The sequence below is a fragment of the Aptenodytes patagonicus genome, chromosome 5 (assembly GCF_965638725.1).
Source record: "Aptenodytes patagonicus chromosome 5, bAptPat1.pri.cur, whole genome shotgun sequence".
Lineage (NCBI taxonomy): Eukaryota > Metazoa > Chordata > Aves > Sphenisciformes > Spheniscidae > Aptenodytes > Aptenodytes patagonicus.
In genome coordinates this window covers 33,579,284-33,597,981 of record NC_134953.1, presented here as the reverse complement: position 1 = coordinate 33,597,981, position 18,698 = coordinate 33,579,284, and the positions used below count along the sequence as shown (strand labels likewise).

Here is an 18,698-nt window from a genome sequence, read left to right as displayed (position 1 = left end):
GAGACTTCGCCCTGAAGCGTTCAAAGAAGAAGTCAAAACTACCGGGTACATACGACTTAACAGTGAATACACTGGAAACCCTCAGATACCTGAATAGGTAGAGCAATTCCACCTGCGGATGTACCCTGTCAGGGGCTGATTTCCTCCACAGCTGCTCTCTGCTCCTCCGCTGCCCTGGGCTCTGCAGTGCCTCTCCAAAGCAGGAAGAATGGAGAGGACAGCGCACAGGAGTGGGTAGAGTAACAAGGGCAAACAAAAAATGCGTTTGAGAGAGAAAGGGATTTCCCAGATTGTTAAATCTGATCCCTTGTTACATAAGTGATTTTCTTCGTCTGTCTTGAACGTCACCCTAGTCTGCAATCTCAAGCGGATACAGGACAAGCACCTAAATGGTCAGCTCTGCCAAGGTCGCTGGGCGTGCACCATCATAGAATTTTTATTCTCTGCAATTTCAAGCCCATGGGAAAAACATTCTGCAAATCTCTCTCCTAACTGTAAGAGTCTAAATTCTGCCACAGGTGTATGAAATGTTGTTTCGTATTTTACCCTAAGTACAATACTGTAATAATACCATACTCTAAGGCAATAACTTCATTTTTGCATTTTTACATTTCTTCACATTTCTGTTACTCTTCTCAAGGTCATCCAGTTTCTCTTGTGTGCTGCTCTATACTGATGAGGACTCTCAGCTCTGCACCATTTGCACATTCCTAGTTTTTGTGCCAAGAATCATAATGAAAAATATTAAATATGGCCTTTCCTAGAACATATATCATCCTGTGAAGATACTTCAACAGAGATCATCTAGTCTAAAATGACTGTTTTCTAGTGACTGCGTTATTAGCCCAAAACGCCCCTCAATTTTAAACACAAGGATCTCTTTTAAATATGCTGTGAAGAAGCAGCATCCGTACTGTCAGGAACACGGGCAGACAGCGTGATTACAGGGCCTCAACATGGATTTTCCTGCTCTCTTGTCACTAACGCTCTAAGCAGCTCCATGCGACAACATCGTTTTCCCTCCCCTACCTAGCTTCACTCCTACCTCCACCAGCAGCAGAATAATTCAGAAAAGGAAGCCTGTGCGGAGAGCTGCCCTGAATTCCCCCTTCCCCAATCACTCTGTTTTGACACAGACATTTACAGCTGCACTTTGGAATAATGTACAACACAGTGGGGGATGCTTTCATGTACTGCGCATCTGACTTCTCTGTAGTCCATAAAGTGAGACAGAAAGCACATGCATTTACACCCAATAAACATAAAACACAGATTATTCTTATTCATTGTTTCTTTTCTTTTAGTACACAGCCTCTCAGACATTTGCAGCTGCACGGAAGCTACAAGAAAAGGTACTTTGGCCGTATGCGTGACAAAAAGAAGTACCGGAAGGTTAAACAGAACTTGTCTGAAGTTATCTGTGCTGCAGTATTTAATAGTGGACAATGTACTATAATCTCCATTCCGAGTATGTCGGAATGCGTAAGTCTCAGACAAGTTTGATGTTACTAATCTCAGTTCTGCTTCCATGTCCTTTGTAAGAAAGGTTACTCATGTCAGGGGCAAAACAAAACGCTCATTAAACGGTGGAAATTAATCCTCTGCCCAACCTGGAACTGCATCCAAATATGTGCATAAAATGCCGTCTTTATTATCGAGAACAGCCCAATAGAAACACATTATGGTTTCGCAGCCGAAGGAAACGGCGCGCTCCGTTTCCCCGCAGCCATGTTGTGCGAGCGGGGACCGCCGCAGGGGACGGCCCGGAGGCACCCCCGTAAGTCTCCCTGAACGCCGGTGCCGGTCTCCGTCCGGACCCCTTCGCACCGAGGACCCGGCGCCCCGTCTCACCGCCCGGCGCTCGCCACAACGCGCCCGCTCCCGGAGAAAAGCGGTAACCGGGCCGAGAAAAGCGGCGCGACACCTCCGCCTCCCGCCCTCCGTGCGAGAGCGGAGCGGCGGAAACGCCACGGGGAGCGGCGGGCTCGGGCACCGCCGGGAAGGGCGCGGAGGGCGGGGGGGGACGGGCCGCCCCGCGCACCGGCCCCGCCGGCCACCACCGCCCGAGGCCGCCAGGGGGCGCCGCCAGCCCGCGACGGGACGGCGGAGGAGGCGGGCGGAGGCCGGCCCGGGCCCCGGGGAGCGTGGCGGAGCGGGGCGCGGGCGGTCGGGCCCGGGCGGTCGGGCCCGCTCTGCCGAGCCCGCAGGAGGGACACCCGCCGCGTCCCGCGCCCCCGCCGCTCCGTGCGCCCCACTGCCGGCGGAGCGCGGTCCGTCACTCGTGGCGGAGGCGCGGCGGGGCCCGGGCGGGGCGGCCCGGCTGCAGGGGCGGCTCGGCCAGGTAACGCGGCGCAGCCCGCGGCCCGTGCCTGTTTTCCTCCGCCGAAATTGACCTCCAGGAAGCGGCGTCTTGTAAAGTGAACACGGCGTGTCGGCAGGCCAGAGCGGGCTCTAGCGCTCCCAGGTTAATCCGGCCGAGGGCCCTTATCTGCAGCGCAACGTACGTGTTATCAGAAACGTCTCAGACCGTTTTATTTCCACTCTAGTAAGTCCTCTGCCAAAACGGTCTCGGCCGCAGGCAGCGGGCTCGGCGGGTAGTGATGCCCGCCAGCACCGGAGGCAGTGAGCTCCGGCGCTCCGGCACCCCGCCGGGCTGCGGGCTCCTCGGGACGGCCCGCTTCCCAGGCGGCGAAGCCCCAGCTTGTTTTACCGACATCACCCAGGGCGAGAGCCTCCGGGCTCTGGGCCGGGCGCGGGAGGCGCACAGGCAGCGGCCGGGGCCAGGATCGGGGCCGGGACCGGCGGAGCGCGCCGTGCAGCCGCCCCGCAGCCGTCGCGGGGGCTGCCCTGCCGCTGCGCCGTCCCCGAGCGGCACGGCCTCTGCAGCCGGAACGGGGTTTGCTTAAGACTTAGGGAGCGTTTGGACCTGGAGCAGCCTGGCAGCCGCCTGGGGCTGCACTCCGGGCGTCCCTGCGGGAGGGGGCAGTCCGGCCGAGAGGAGGGGACCGAGCGGCATCGGGGAGAGGGAGCGGTGGGGCAGGAGGGGACGCGCCACCCGCCCGGGGGCGGGGAGCCGGAGCCGGCGGCGGGGCCGCACGGGAGATGCCTGCCCGTGATTCCCGCGGAGAGCGGCGGGCCGCGAGGCGGGAAGCCTCCTTCGGTGTCCCCCCTCGTCGGAGGGCCGGAAGGAAAGACACAAAAGCAGTTTTATCACGCCGCGGGGTCTGCAGAGATAAACCCCACATATTTCCACCTGGAAAAACAGGGGTGTTGGACTGCAGGAAAGTCAATGAACAGGACAAACGTACCATTAATGTGCAACAAGCGTCACTGATGACAGATACAAATTATCGGCCGGCCTCAGAGCACTGTTTTAGCGCGAGTTTTAACCCAGGGGACGGGAGCGGGAGGCGTGCTTCGAAGCTGCCCCTCGGGACTCGCACGGCCGGGCCGCCGGCCCAGAGGCCGCGCTGCTGGACGCCTGCTGCCGGCCGGGGCTCCGGGGCAGCGGGCCCCCGGAGAGCCACGCAGCCGCCGCGGGTGCCAGAGGCAGCCGGGGGTAACGCGCGTCGGGTGCCTGCGCGCTCCCGGCTGCGACCGGCGCCGGAGCCGAGAAGCGTCCCGCGGGAGCTGGGGGGAGGCGGGACACGGACACTCCGGTGTCCCCGGGGGAGCAGGGCGGTCCCCGCTGCCACCTCGCAGCGAGCGGGCGGGCGGCCCGGCCCGTCCGGCTGGGCACTGCGCTCCGCCCCGCCGCGGGTCCGGGGCGCCCCCGGCCCACCCCTGCCGCCGGCACCGCAGCCCGGTCGCAAACGAGCCCGTCGGGGCGGCCGGGGCGTGCTGCGGGGGGTGGGTCCTGCCCCGCCGACGCGGGGGTGGCGGAGGCCGCGCTCTTACCCTATTCCATCGGTCCCGCGCAAGGCAACGGAGTCCCGGCGGGGCCTGCTCCTCGGGGAACGACCGGTCGCTGCCCGTGCCTGGTGTCCGGATTAGCGCCCGGCCCCCGCCCGAGCGGGGCGGAGAGGCTACCGGCCCGTTAGCCGAGCCGAAACGGTCAGTGCTGGAGAGTTCGCATCCAGAGGCGGAAAACCCGCGGGCGGTGCGGCGTGCTCGGCGGGAGGACGCGCAGCTGGCCCGGCTTGCGCTCCACCGCCCCGAGCACCGCCACCGGCGGCGGGACGGGGGAAGACCGCGGGCCGCCTCGGCGGAATCCCGGCTGCGTGCGACCGGGGGAGGCACGGGCAGACAGAGACCGAGACAGCCCCCGGGCGGGGCGGCGCGCCGGCCCCTGCCCGCCCGGGACGGGACGCCCCCGCGCCCCGGGAGCGCCGGGCGGGTCCGCGGCTCTCCGGGGGGCGGTCGCGCCGGGCCGCCTTCAACACCTTCCCGCGGCTCCGTGAGCCTGAGCCGCGCCGGAGGAGGAGAGAGCAGATGGCACCCTCCAACTCCTTCCCAATACAGGCAGGCGTTGCAGGAATGACAGCGGACAGAGCGCTGATGGGGCTTAGTCAAGAGAGCTTGATGAACCCGTTACTGCTGGCTTTGTTGCTGCTGCCTACCACAGATAGAGGAGAAAGCAATGAAGTCGTTTATTAAACCGTCTTTAGGGCGGCGGCGTTTTTAATCTCACGTTTATACGTTAAGCTACTTACGAGGATGCATGTAACAAGACACACAGGCTGTTACAGCGGCTGAAAATAAAGGTCACTGATGGAGCCCGAGCAATTGCCTCCCAAACTTACTTTGACATTAGGGCTGTCGTTTCAGGTGAAACGAAACCCTGTTCACCTGCAAACGGTTCTGACGAGAGACATAACTACATCCAAAGGAACGCGCGTTTTAATAATTGTTCCGGTGTGATGAGGTCGATTCATGTTCACTTTGTGAACACTTTGAAAAGTTTTAATTTCCCACTTGTTGTGGTTAGTATTTTCCTCGGTTAACGACGCATCAACACCGTAGGAGAAGGCAGTTGTAAGGCGAAGAGCGCACTATAAACCCCGTTTATTTTATCCGGATTTATTTTCTATAAAAACCTCAAAACCGAATTCTTCTTTTCTCGACAAGTAAGCATGTTTTCGATTAAGGAGAATACCGGTGGTAGTTTTATTTGTGCGAACGAGCTTCGTTCCGCGATGATGCAACAGCCATTTCTCCCCTTTAAAGACAAGGGGCTACACCGCTCCGCCGGCGCTGGAAGGGAGGAAGGACCGCTCTGGCGCCAGCCTGTTTCAAAGCCGGCTACAAAGCAAGTTGGGCGACACAGTCGCTCCGGGACGTAAGATCACCTTCCTAACCCTGCTTTAAACGTTCGACCCTAACGCAAGGGGAACGGCTGGCGCGCAACTGAAGACGGAACCGATCGCCCGGCAGAACAGCAACCGGGCCGCGGGCAGTAACGCTCCGCTCCTCTCCCGCTCAGCAGCCCCGTGGCAGCGGAGCCGCCGTCCGCCGGCACCCGAACGGCGCTCGGCGGGCCCCGCTGACGCGGGCGGGTCTCCCGGAGCCGAGCCCTTTCGGGCTCAGAGGCGGATCCCGCCGCCCGAAGAGGCGCCGGCGGCGCGCCCGGCGGGAAGGGCCCGACGCGGCGGGCGGGACGGCGCGGCCGCCTTCCCAAAGCGCCCGCTGCGTGCCGCGCCGCGGGCCGAGGAAAACGGGACGCGAGCGGCCGGGGCGGCGGTGGGGGGGCGAGCCGGGAGCGAAGCGGGGCGCGGCGGGGCTGACCCTGGCGGGTGCCGCGGCGGGCGGGGCCCGGGCCCGGGCGGGGGTCCCGTCGGCCGCGGCGCGGCCACGTGCGGCTCCGCGCGCTCCCACGGCGCCCGGGGGCCGCCCGGCCCGGCGGTGACGTGTCGGGGTGGGGGCGCTCGCCGCCCGCCGATTGGGCCGCGGCAGCGGCGCGGGGAGGCGGCCGCCCAATGGGCGCGGAGCTCGCAGGTGCCCGCGCGGTTATCTGCGCCCCGGGGCGCGGCGCGGAGGGTCCCCCGCTGCCGCCGCCGGGACGCGCGGCCGAGGCGAGGCGCGGAGCCCAGCCCAGCGGCGCCCACCCCTCCGGTCCCGTCCCGTCCCGGTGCCCCCCTCCCCTCCCCTCCCTCCCCTCCCGCTGGATCCCGCGCGGAGTGCGGGAGCCGCAGCCTGCCGGGGACGCTCCGCCGGCGGGGGGCTGTTCGCCCCAGGACTCCCTCCCCGCCGGTTTGCCGTGCTGCCCCGACTTGGCTTTCTCCGCGCTCCAGCCTGGAAGTTCGCGGTGCGCGTCGCCGAGCTGCGGGGGCGGGCGGAGAAGCGCCGGGGTTTTCCTGCTCCCAGCAAACTTTGGTACTTGCTGTTGCTTTGAACCTGCAAGCAGAGACGCGACCGTCCCGCCCGCGGCCGGCGCTCCTGGCGTGGGGTTACAACGGAGCAGCTGCCGGCGTGGTTGGAGAAGGACCCGCGTTCGTTGATGACCACAAATGTTAGCGGTGGGACAGATGGATGCTAATCGCCAGAGCGCGTTCGTCCTCAGCAGTACGCCGCTGGCCGCGCTGCACAACATGGCCGAGATGAAGACCTCCCTCTTCCCCTACACCCTGCAGAACCCCTCCGGCTTCAAGGCGCCGGCCCTGGGCGGACTCAACACGCAGCTCCCCTTGGGGACGCCGCACGGAATAAGCGACATCCTGGGGCGGCCCGTGGGCACCGCCAGCAACCTCCTGGGCGGGCTGCCCCGCATCAACGGACTGGCGGCCTCGGCGGGGATGTACTTCAACCCCGCGGCCGTCTCCCGCTACCCGAAGCCGCTAGCGGAGCTGCCAGGGCGGCCGCCCATTTTCTGGCCGGGAGTGGTGCAGGGCTCTCCCTGGAGAGACCCCCGGCTCGCCTGTCCCGGTAAGTGCGGCCGGTTCCGGCGGGGCGCGGGGAGCGCGGCCCGCGGTGCCTCCCCGGCAGGCGGCCTGGGGTCCGGCCCGGCTCCGCCGGCGGGAGGCGCGGGCCACCCCTCCGGGCCGCCGAGCGACGCGCCGGGAGTCAGGGCGGCCCCGCGCCCCGGACGGCCGGCGGACGAGCGCGGTAGACGGGGCGGACGGCCCGGCGGAGGCCGCGGGCGCGGCGCCCTGAAGGCAGGCCCGAAAGCGGGCCGGTGCCGGTCGCCTCGGCCCGCCGCGGCGCCCCGAGATGTCCCCGGACCGAATCCTGCGCTAGAGCCAGCGGCGTCGTAGCGGCGGCGGACACCCAAAGCAGCCCCGCCACAGCCCGCTCCCCCCTTAGCGCCGGGCGGAGACCCGGTTCCGAGCTGGGATCGGTGCAGACCCCGTCTCTGACGGAGCTGTTTCTCCTCCGCTTTCAGCTCAGACGGGGATGGTATTGGACAAGGACGGCAAGAAGAAACACTCGCGACCGACTTTCTCTGGGCAGCAGATTTTTGCTTTGGAGAAAACCTTCGAACAGACGAAATACTTGGCAGGACCGGAGAGAGCCCGCCTCGCCTATTCCTTAGGGATGACCGAGAGCCAAGTGAAGGTAGGTCCCCGCGGGCGCGCCGGGGCCACGGGCTGGGCAGCGGCTCTCGCCGCCGCCGCCTCCCGCTCACTGCCGAGGCAGCGCTGTCGCGTTTTGCTTTTGCAGTAATTACCAGCGACCGTTAAAACTGTACAACCGTACAGGGATTTTTTTTTTAAGTCAATTATATTTTAAATTACATTTGGATATTGGATAGATTTTGGGCCAATTTCTACGTAACTTATTTTGTGCTAAGAGTTCTTTGTGCTGCAAACGATTTAAGAAAAATACGTATAATATAACTTAAAAAACCTCAAAGCAAACCCCCAACCAAAAAGCCCCCCGCAGGTAATTGCTTTCAACGGGTCAGCTTCCAACGGAGACCGTGTCCAGTAATTGGCACAACTTTACCTTGCATAACCACGCAAATTTTTTAGCAAAGACTGCAGGTGCACCGAAGGGTTGAAGTGCCCTGGCAGCCAGCACTAGTTACTTTTTTTGGCCACCATATTCCGTTTCCAACAGATGATGGTTCCGCGAAACCGCTGCTTTTACCGTCGCACAGCTCCGGCTGGCGACATCCCCGGAGGAGCCGGGCGGGTGACCCGAGCGTGTCACTGCAAGCCCCCTCCCCGATGCTGCCCGGGGGCCCCGCGGCCTTGCCGCTCCCCGCGCTCTTCCCCAGCGGCGGCCGCGCCGCTCTCCGGCCTCGTACCCTGCGCGGGCTGCTGCCGCCGCCGGCGCGCCCGGACCCCCTCGCCGGTGGGAAGGGGCGGCCGCGGCCCGGTCCCGCCGTCGGGCGGGCAGGAGGGCGGGGGCGGGCGCGGCGCGGCGGCGGCGGCGGGGCTGAGCCGTGCCCGGTGCCGGTGCCCAGGTCTGGTTCCAGAACAGACGGACGAAGTGGCGGAAGCGGCACGCGGCGGAGATGGCCTCGGCGAAGAAGAAGCACGACTCGGAGACGGAGAAGCTGAAGGAGAGCTCGGACAATGAGGACGATGACGAGTACAACAAGCCCCTGGACCCCAACTCAGACGACGAAAAAATCACGAGGCTATTGAAAAAGCACAAATCCACGAACCTGTCCCTCGTCAGCCCCTGCAGCACCAGCTCGGACACCTTGTGAGGGCGCGGGCACCGACGGCTGCCGCGGGCGGCCGCGGCCGGGCGAGCCGCCGTGGTAGGCGCCGCGGCGGAGACGAGTTGTAACTGGATGTTTAAAGTGGTGTGTTGTACAGCCTAAGATGTATGTGAAATGTATATATTTTTTACAGAATAAGTTATGAAATTATTTTCCTTCTCATCGATGTAAATTTCAGAGGAATTTTTCCAACTTTTTGGTTTTTGTTTTGTGTCCCTCCAAGGTTTGCCCCTCTTTCGTTTAGCCTTCCTGCCGGTTTCCTGCTCCTAACAATCAGATTTTGTTACGTTTTGTATGGGTCGCCAAATCCAAGCTCAGCCACTTTGTAAATAGTAAATTTCAGATTTTGTGATGTATATTTCTAGTGTAAAAACGGCTGTTTTCTTTCACTCCCTCCCTCTACTCGGTGTTTTGGCGGTTTGATTTCTCCTGCCTCTGGATTTTATGCTTAATAATATCAAAAGAGAAAACAACCCAAAAAAGCACGAGAGAAAAACGGACACTTGATTTTACATTGGGATCAAATAATGTCTCCACACGGGTTGGAAAGACTTTGTATAAATCAATAAATTATTTAACAAGCCTCTCCTCTAGCGCGTTTCTCCCCGCATTACTCGTTTTCGGTCCCCGTCCTGCTGAGCCCCCGGGCGCGACCGCGGCACCGCTGCCGAGCTGGGGGAGGCTTCGCCTCCGCTCCGCGGGATTTGGCCAGGAGAACACGGGGCAGGGGAGCGCAGGGCGCGGGGTTCACCTTAGCTGTTGCAGGGCGATTTCTGGCTTTCGCTTTTCACTAGTCCGGGGCCCTAATTTTTAGGGCCGCTCCCGCCCGACCCGCTCGCCGGGGGCGCTCGGCCGGCGCCTGCCCTCACCTCGCCCCGGGCGTTTCCCCCGGCTCCTCTGCCGCGGCGGGGTCGCGGCGGGGGCGGCGGCGTCGCTAGGTCGGGCCGCGGTCCGGCCTTCCCGGGCCCGGCCGCTGGGCGCGCACCTGGGCGCCGCCGCCTCCCCGCTCCGGGCGGCCCGGGCCTGCCGGCGCCGCCGCAACCGCCCCGCCGGGCCGCAGCCTCAGGGCCCGCGGCCCCCGCCCCGCCAGCCGGCGCCTGCAGCCGGGTGCCTGGCCCCGCCGGCCCCGCCGCCGCTCCGGGAGGGGAAAAGGAGGCGCTGCGGCGGCGGCTGGCCGCGGCAGGGGGCCGGAGGGCTGAGCCGGGAGAGCCCCGCCGCCCCGGGCCCTGAGTGCGGGCAGAGGACGGCTGCCCCGACGGCACCGCCGGGAGCGGGGCTCACTGCCGCACGGGAAGCGGCGAGCTTGACACTCCCACCCCCGAAAAGAAGGGACACACGGGGCTGAACGTGTAGCCTTGAACCTGCCGTGTGCAGGGGCCGAGACCGTGCCGGTTCCTGGCACGGAAAAACGTTCTGGTGACCGCTGGCAGGTTATGCGAACTGCTCCGGGGAGGGGGGAGGCAGGGGCTGGGACAAGTCCCACCGCGCTACCCGGGCACCGACCGCTGCAAAAACCCCGAAGGCGAACTCGCTGAGCTTAGCGGCGGAAGTCTACGAGCACTGTCTCCCTCCCGCGCCTTCCCGCCGAGCTCCTGGGAACGCGAGCCCCGGCCCGCACACACAGCAGCAGCTTCCCTGCACCTGCAGGTTGCGTTTACGACCTGCCCATAACGAGACCCAGGTAATTACGCAGCCGTCGAGGTGCCTCGCAGCTGCCCAAGGCTCTGCTTTTCTCCTCTCGGGCGTATTCGAGGCCTGATGGGTGTAAGCCAGCTCCGTTGTCAAGCCGCCTTTTTTGCCATTTTTTTTTTTTAATGAATGAGACATTCTTTTCTTTCCGTGTCTTGGCTACTGCTTCGCAGCCTGAGCAAGTGCAACGGCCGCACTGCGGGCCGGCCCTGCTTCACTTGCCCGGCAGCCAGTGGAAGGAAGCGACCCCCGGCACGGAGCGGCGGGACGGGACGGGGCAGTTAGCGCAGCCCGCGCACTCCGGGCAGTTGCGAGGCCCGGTGCCTCCCGTACCGCAGCCGCGCCGTCCTGCATCCGCCTGCCGCAGCGCTGGACCGGGCCGGCGCTCCCGGGCTCCCCGCACCGAGGACGGATGCGGCCGGCCCGCCTCTGCCCGCCAGCCCGGCGGGGCCAGGCCCCGGGGAGCAGGAGCTGCGGCCCCGGCCGGCCCCTCTGCGCGGCCCGCGCAGCGCTGGAGGCCCGCAGCCGGGGCCGCTGTAGCCCAAAGGCTGTGCCGGGGGCCGCGGCCCCGCACGGCGCCCTTCGTCCACCGCGCAGCTGCCGCGCGTATGGGGGAGCGCCCCTTGCCGGCGTCGGTGCGGCTGCCGCTGCGGGAAGGGGCCGCGGAGTCTCCGCGGAGGCGCGGGACCGGCTCCGGTTCTGGCTCTGACTCTGTTCGGCGGCGCCGGCTTGCGCTCCGCGCCCCTCTGCGCGGCCGGGGCCGGGGCCGGGGCCGGGGCCGGGGCCGGGGCCGGGACCGGGACCTCCCCGCCGCGGAGCCGCCCCAGGCGTCCCGGCCTGGCTCTGCCGCTGGCGGCCGCCGAACGCCGCTCCCCCCCCGGGATCCAGGTGCCGCCACTCCGGGCCATGCGCTTCGCTCGCTTTGATGTGTTTCACTCAGATCTGAGCAGATCCTCGCCTTTCTGTCAGGGCAGCTCCTTATTTCAGGGGAAGGGAGGGGGGATCCTGCAAATTCTTACTCACTGAAAGCAGTGGGTTGGCGAGACCTCACTCGAGTTGTACCACGGTTACAGACGGAGTAAATCACGTTTAGAAATTAATCTTCGCCCCGGCTTTGAACATACTGAGACACGACGCTGGAACCGCAGCGAAGAACCGGAGCCGTTTTCCCGGCTCCTAAGGGAAAATGGCAGGATAAAAAAATACCCGCACTTGAAAGTCGGATTATTCACACCTGCTCCTTTCCATATTCCTTTAAATTAAATGTGCCCCAAGGAACTCGGAAATCTATATTCAGTGATGAGTATCTTTTTCTAGAACAAGGTGGCTTTGTAACGCACCCGCATGGCTAACACCCCCGGGGGGCCGGAGCCGCTGCCCCCCGAGCGCCCCGAGGGCCGCGGCCGCCTCCCCGCAAGGCAGAGCCCGGCGGTGCCATGGCAGGAACGCAGCCGCAGGTCGCGGACAGGCTTTGGCAGACGAGAATCGGGGAGAAACCGGCCCCTTCCCGGCGGCAGAACCCTCACTCGTTGACCTTTCCAGCGCTCTGCAGACGGGAACGCCATCTGGGACTATCCCTGCAGCCCTGCTCATCCAGTGAGCCTGGCACCTTCCCGAGATAACGCCTCTGGCTTTTGTTTAAATGCTGAAGTCGCGTTTTATGAATTTCTGCGGATTAGACCCGAGACTCTTAACAAATTACCTGGACAGGTCACCTGTGTAACTACCACCTCTAGATGGATTAGGGCTATTTATGGTCTCGCAGTTTATAGCTCTGGTGAGCTGATCTATAAATGAGGCTTCGGTCTGAGTTTGAAAAGGCTGTGTTTTTTTCCTAAACCCAGAGATGATCACGAAGGAGTTTTATGGTGGCACATTTATTGAACTGCTGGGGACTGGCATCTCATGAATAGCCCGTAAAGCTGTATTACTCGCTGTACATTAGCACTCTAACACAAACTCCTAAATGCCTTTTCCTCGGTTTGTATTGTGTTTTGATTAACACTAGGACTGCATTCTATTATACAGGTTTTCACGTGAAAAATAACCCTGTTAATTGGCAGGAGATTAAAAGGTAACTCATTAATAAGAAATGTGACAATTTAATAATGTCCCTGTAGTCCCCAACGCCCAAATTAAAGGGACAGACACAGCCATATTCACCATGATCAGTTTTATTGCTTGAGAACCAGAGTACTCATTTCTAAAGGCCTTCAAAGTTATCATGAGTTGAGTTCGCTTAAATAGAATTACCGTGTGGTTATAATGCGACATGGCACAATAACAATACAGAGCTGCAAGACACCCTTTGGGCAACAGTACTTAATATAAACCCAGACTGTACTGTTGAGAAAACGTTCTGCAAGCGGACATCAAATCATCTTCAATGGTAGTGATTTATACCAAAATCAAGCATCAATCTAATGCCATCACGCAGTCCATGAACTCTGTAGTGTTCTAAATTAAATCAATAAAACATACATTTGTGTTTCATCAACAGACTCCCTAATCACCTTTTAATGTTGTATTTAGTGGTGGGAGAAAAATGTTCGTAACAAGATTATATTGTAGGCTGCACTGAGCTACTAACCAGGAAAATTTACAGTCGGTTTTTATTTCATTAACACTGTATAAATACAGTCTGTGTCCAATGCAGTTGCTACCTGAAGCAGACTATTATTTTCTTCTCCCATGTTGTTATTGTTTCAATATAGAATACTTGGCACCATAAAACAGTAACAAAAGACGGACAAAAACAGTTTACAAAATTCTGGAAAGTTACACCCAAACCTAGCTAAGAACTTCACATTCAATCCTTAATATTACATAGAAAGAAGGGATTATAGGAGTAACAAAGTGAAACTGCTAATATATGTGCTATATAGTATGCTATATATCTGTATCCAGGATGGCACTGCGATATATTATTTATTATATAAATGTTGGTTGTTGATGTACACTTAACTAAACCTGCTAAGACTCCAACACTAACTGCTGATATGGCACTCTCAAGCATTCATATTGGAAAGTATATTTAGCGTAAGTTTTGGTCAGGTTTATAAATTATTTATATATCTGTGTATATATACACATACATACATATATATACACACACATATATATGTATGTATAGAAAGCAGCTGCTGTGTGATTCAAAAACCATGTAACATGGCAGTATAGTAAATAACATGAGAAAAAATTATAAAAATGGAAAACAAAATACTAAAACTAAAACACAAACCATAAGCCTTGGTCAACAAAGAAAATACCATTTAAAACCATCAATATCTCTATCTATACAATCCAATGTACAAAACCCCAAAGTGGTAAAGATATATAATGTTAGGCATGACACCTTTAAAAGTTTATAATATGCTGAAATAGCTTTTCCACATTGACAAACACTTATTAAAAGTTGAAAGTTGTGAAATCTAAAATACATAACATCTCTGCTGTCTATTTAGAGTTTTGGCAACAGAATTGTGACATATATATAAAAAATAATTCCACATTTCTACTTGATGTCACATGAACATACAAGACAGTGAGGTATGTGAGGCTTTTCTCGAACAGAGTCCAGATGCTGAAGCATAGTGTACGATCAGCAGTCTAAAAATGTGGCACTCGGGACTTGATTTATCAATACAGTTGTTACGATTATGTATTTCAGCATACCGCGTATTCCTTCCCCTCCTTGCTACAGTGTGGTTTCACGGAAAATCTTCTCGTTTCGTAGGCATCTTTTTCCTGTTGCAGAATTGGCATTTTTTTAAAAAGAAAAATAAACACAGGGGAAATGATGTAGAAAATATAAACGTAAAGGAAAAAAAATGATATTTACCACCACATCACTGCACGACACAACACTTGTGCACATTTGCAATAGGTTTACCTGCCCCAGCAGCTATTCGAAAGGACAGGAACACAGGCTGCAGCAAGTTAGGGAAAAATAGAAGTTACACATTTGAAATATAAACAATTTTTTTTTTTTACAGTCAGTAGCAAACACAACAGAAATTCCTCTATGACTGGAAACAAAACGATGCAATAATTTCTTGGATTAATCTAACTCCAAAATGCACAACAGAACTACATCAGCTCCTTACGGATCTCTGCTCCCCTTGAAATCTAAGGGAAAATTTGCCACCGATTTCTGTGGGAAGAGGATTGGGTCCCATACACAACTCCCTTTTATCACATAATTAGCTCCACTGAAAGTGCCGTGCTAAAAAAATTCATGTTAATTACACTGGTGACAAAGGAAACAAAAATTACTGTTTCCGAACTGGCTGTCCTTCAGCTGCTGACACACTGAGCTTTTCGTTTTACTGGAGAAGTTAGTATAACTTCTGTATTTTAAAATCTGACTTGGACGATTCTGGACCAAATATCTTAAGTGCATTCTTCCTTAGAAAAACAATACTCTGTCTCACAAGAACTCTGGCCATGAAAGTAAATATAGCTGTATATTTGTGAATGTGGATTTACATGCATACACGCGTACACACATGTAATTACCCATTATCCATCACTGAATTATCATTCGAGAGCCTTAGCACTGTCTCCAGGACTGATACATTACCATTGTCATACAGTTTACAAGTTTTTGCAAGTTTCTAGTTGAGTTCTTATATAGGTTTTATATAGTTTCTATATAGGCTGTCAGAGGTTACTCCTCGATCAGTTTTTTTCAAAGAAAGCGAATCCTCAGTTTTGCTGTATTTCTAACTTAGCTTTCCATCTGGGATCTTCAGCAGACAAGATTGTTTATAAAATTCATGTCTTTTTCTTCACTTTATCAACTGGTATTTATGTAATTCTATACCCTTTTTCTCACTTGTTGCTTAAATATGGAACTGCCAATATGTTATTTTACTAATACGCAGCTAGGCACCAAATTAATTGAAACTATGTTTTGGAAGCAATTTTGATAACCCTATGAAAATACTTTTGTTTTACAAGAATAGTTGTAAGTGCACAGACAGTTGCTCCTCTTCCTTTTGTATTGTATCATGCTTTCATTCTAGCACACATCATCCTGTTCTTTACTTGATTTCATACAAATATCTACTCTAATATACTGGCTGATTTCAGCTCAATTCAACTTTAAAACATTTTTGAGGCTTTAAATTAAAAATAGGACAGAGATATAGTTGACTTAAATATAAAACTAAGAGAAACTAGTGCATACATTTTCCTTCCTAATAAAAAAGACTCAGAAGATACAAGACTAAAATGTTTAATTTAATTACCTTGTGATCCCCCATGCAGACATTTGGCCCAATGTGGTCATATATTACTATCTTCTCATCATTTTCTGACTAGTTAAAAAACCACAACAAAACACTAGTCAGTTCAAGTATCCTCCAGATTACAGAAACAGAAAGAAATATGGAAATAATTCATGCCAATAGTTCAAACCAGTTTCTGAATGAAGTGGTATTAACACATCTTTGCCTGGCTTCTCCACAGAAAGACCATGTAGAATGAATGCTTATGTCCAGTACCGCTTGCAGTAATTTGTGCAATTTGTCCACGTAAAATAACTCATGAAGTCAGTGCATCTACTCCTTGCTGCTGGGACCTCAAGAAATTTTAGTGAGTAACACTTGGATAGATGAAATGAATGACTCAGTTATGATTGCATTCCAGCCTTTTGCCAGTGAAATGCAGCTAGCACATTTGCCTAGTCCTTTTTTAAGAACAGCACACAATTTTTCTTGAATTAGGTGGGATATATGTTGTCCTTCAAATTAAATGCAATCCACATTGCCTTATAAGAGCATTTGATTTCATCATATAGGTGATTTTAAATGTTCAGGGAGATGAATGAATTATTTACAGTTTATGACTATAATCTTTAACCATTTCTATAAGATGCTTTTCTTCATCTGAAAAAAAGCATGAAGTGATTTTAAGAAAATCAGCAGCAAATGAAAGATGACATTCCTCCAGTCTCCATTATGAATTGCTTTCATTTTGTTCCATGTTGAACTTTATCCTTATACACTGACTTCTTCAGCATTTGTAGCTTAATGAATAATAAAATGTACTCATCTTTCTGCCATTTGCAATAAACGTGATTTTGAGGATCCGCTTTGATTCTCTAGCACAGTACTTCAGGAATAAATACAAATACATTGCCATACAAGACAATTTCTTATTATGCTAAACAATTCCTATAAGCTAATTAAATCTGCAATCTGCACACTCTCAAGTCTCTAATACAATCATAGATGTGCTTTAAACTAGTTGGCAATACTAATTTATTTTGTATGAAACAGTCAAGACTTTCTCATCTGTAATCAGTCGAGTTTGACTGGGCAATAACTTTATATAAACAGTAGCATTTAGGACTATAAAGTTAAAACTGAATTATCTTTAATGCAGTAAGGAAGCTTAAGGTCAGATTTACTTTATAGCACGGTTGTCTGCCAAAAATATAAAAACATAACCTTCTGCATTGTATGCATGAGCACTTTCCAATATTTCAAGATCATAATGCCACTAGCATCGGAAGTGGGGATACATTCATCAAAAGCGACTTGATAATTTACAAAGGCAGCATAAAATTGTGGATTTTCAACTGCATAATCTTTAGACAGATAAACAAATTACAGTGGTGCACAAGCAGAAACAATATACACTTGGCTGAGCATTCATTACTTCATGCTATCAGGCATCAACGCAACTCCCTAGCAGTGGGCAACCTTTGGTGTTTTAGGGCTCAGGAAGCATAAAATAACATGATGGTGAGGTAACCGACCATAGCATGATAGATGATGTTGCATGAAAGCTGTTTACAGCCCCATGTCTGTACAATCTGTAATGCCTACCGTGTAGCTGAACACACTGGACAGTTTGTGCATACTATCCTTTCTTTACATAGGATTAAAATGCAGATTTACTACAATTTTTGTTTGAAATAAAGTACAGAATTGCGAAGACAGAAAAATAAATTCATTTGCCTATAAGAAAAATTGATACCAGAAAATAATTACCTGCATAAGAATTTTCAATAGCTAGTTACAACCAAAAATTCTTTAAAAATTCATATACATTTATATTTTAAGGATTTGTTACAGCGTAACCAGTTAATTAAAATTTGCTTTTACTTTCTTCACAGTTCCTTTTAAAGCTTCAAAGCTTAAGTCTCTGCAATGGAATAAATTCTCAATGGCAAGGCAAACACTGCTTACTCTGTAGAACCACAAAAACTTGTAAGGTCTTTCCTCTATCAGTTCAGCATTCTTTTCTACTGAATATTTTCATTAAGTTTTATGTGCCAGAATTACAGTCTGGTTTCAAGTTGGATAAGCTAACTCCTTTTTGGTATGGACTCACTGAGTTAAACAACCATGCCAGTTTGGCCTCATCTACATCTGTAGTTTTGCATAAGCATTTCTGGAGATGTCCCAAACTGCATGCTCATAATTTGCAAATGCAAAGCTGCAGAGACAAAATTATACGCATTTTTTAAATCTAAGCTTTGAATATCCAACTGACTGGGTTTCTGTTCCATGGAGACTAGGAATTGGGCTAAGTGACCTCACAGTTACAAATTTCTTTAATGCTCCAACTTTGTTTTCCTTTGTTTAATTTTCTCCCATTATAGCCAAGTTATACCCCCCTAGATAATCTGAAAGAATTCCTTTCCCTCTGTACTGTTTACACTCTTCAAGCCTTTGTGTACACTTCTATCTCCTTATTCATAGCTTAAAAAAAAAAAATCTTCCCTCATTGGCCACTCTTTCCATGGTTTTAATCCTTTGTTCTTTAGGAATTTCATGGGTGCCAAGTACTATCTGTAATATTTTGGGTAAAGTCTCACTTTTTCATATGATATTTCTGTATAAGAAGATTAAATAACATTGATTTTGACATTACTATTTTACTAAAAGCCTGTATTCCTCTTAGCTTCACAATTTTTTTTATTAAATACTGCAGTATATGCATTGTCTAAAATTTTGGGCGAAACTTCAAGATATCACGCAGACACATTGCACATTAAAATGTGTGAGGAAGTACATCGAATTGAAATTTGAGTAGCTATGGAAAACATGTTCTCAGCCTTTCAGGGAGTTATATACTGCAAAGCAAACAGTCTAATCATGAGATAAATAACCCTGATGAGAGAGAGAAACAGAAGGTTATAAACTTCAGGAAAGCAAGTTTCAAGGGATTCATTAATTTAAACAGAAAAAAAAAAGCCATGAAGCTGTAGAATGCGGATTTATTTGCAAAGATTATTTTATGCAATTCACTCCCATTAAACTGTATTAGTTATACAGGAACGTACAGACAGACACATGACTTTGGGCAATTTTGGGTTTGGTAAGTCTGTTATGTATGAGACAGTCATACAGTCTGGTCAGCAAGATAACCTCAATGCAACAGTGCT

At 53.6% G+C, this 18,698-nt stretch overlaps 2 protein-coding genes across 5 annotated transcripts in view; one reads left to right on the top strand and one right to left on the bottom strand.

The window, feature by feature from the left end:
- Nucleotides 1-6,159: 6,159 nt before the first annotated feature.
- Nucleotides 6,160-8,648, top strand: NKX6-2 (NK6 homeobox 2). Of its 2 annotated transcripts, none has more exons than XM_076338145.1 (3): nucleotides 6,160-6,861; nucleotides 7,319-7,491; nucleotides 8,345-8,648. In XM_076338145.1, exons 1-3 carry the CDS (start codon nucleotides 6,447-6,449, stop codon nucleotides 8,591-8,593), a joined length of 837 nt encoding a protein of 278 aa, XP_076194260.1. In that variant the 5' UTR covers nucleotides 6,160-6,446; the 3' UTR covers nucleotides 8,594-8,648. The 2 variants fall into 2 exon arrangements, with proteins under 2 accessions (XP_076194260.1, XP_076194261.1); XM_076338146.1 differs by having other exon boundaries at nucleotides 8,362-8,522.
- A 5,235-nt stretch (nucleotides 8,649-13,883) lies between these two features.
- The window catches only part of INPP5A (inositol polyphosphate-5-phosphatase A), a 260,525-nt gene continuing 255,710 nt past the window's right edge, over nucleotides 13,884-18,698 (bottom strand). Inside the window, exons 14-16 of one of the 3 annotated variants that reach the window (XM_076339284.1) lie at nucleotides 15,550-15,618; nucleotides 14,190-14,226; nucleotides 13,921-14,044 (exon numbers count right to left, since the gene is read on the bottom strand). In XM_076339284.1, the coding sequence (XP_076195399.1) occupies nucleotides 13,995-14,044; nucleotides 14,190-14,226; nucleotides 15,550-15,618 (156 nt within the window). In that variant the 3' untranslated portion in view covers nucleotides 13,921-13,994. Of the gene's footprint in view, nucleotides 14,045-14,138; nucleotides 14,227-15,549; nucleotides 15,619-18,698 lie in introns of all 3 variants that reach the window. The other 2 variants (XM_076339285.1, XM_076339286.1) reach the window with 2 other exon arrangements.

Bases quoted from the DNA above. Each gene is read 5' to 3' on its own strand.
- NKX6-2 (XM_076338145.1), top strand. From the start codon at position 6,447: ATGTTAGCGGTGGGACAGATGGATGCTAATCGCCAGAGCGCGTTCGTC. The intron at 6,862-7,318 runs GTAAGTGCGGCC...CTCCGCTTTCAG, and splicing joins CCCCCGGCTCGCCTGTCCCG to CTCAGACGGGGATGGTATTG. The intron at 7,492-8,344 runs GTAGGTCCCCGC...GCCGGTGCCCAG, and splicing joins TGACCGAGAGCCAAGTGAAG to GTCTGGTTCCAGAACAGACG.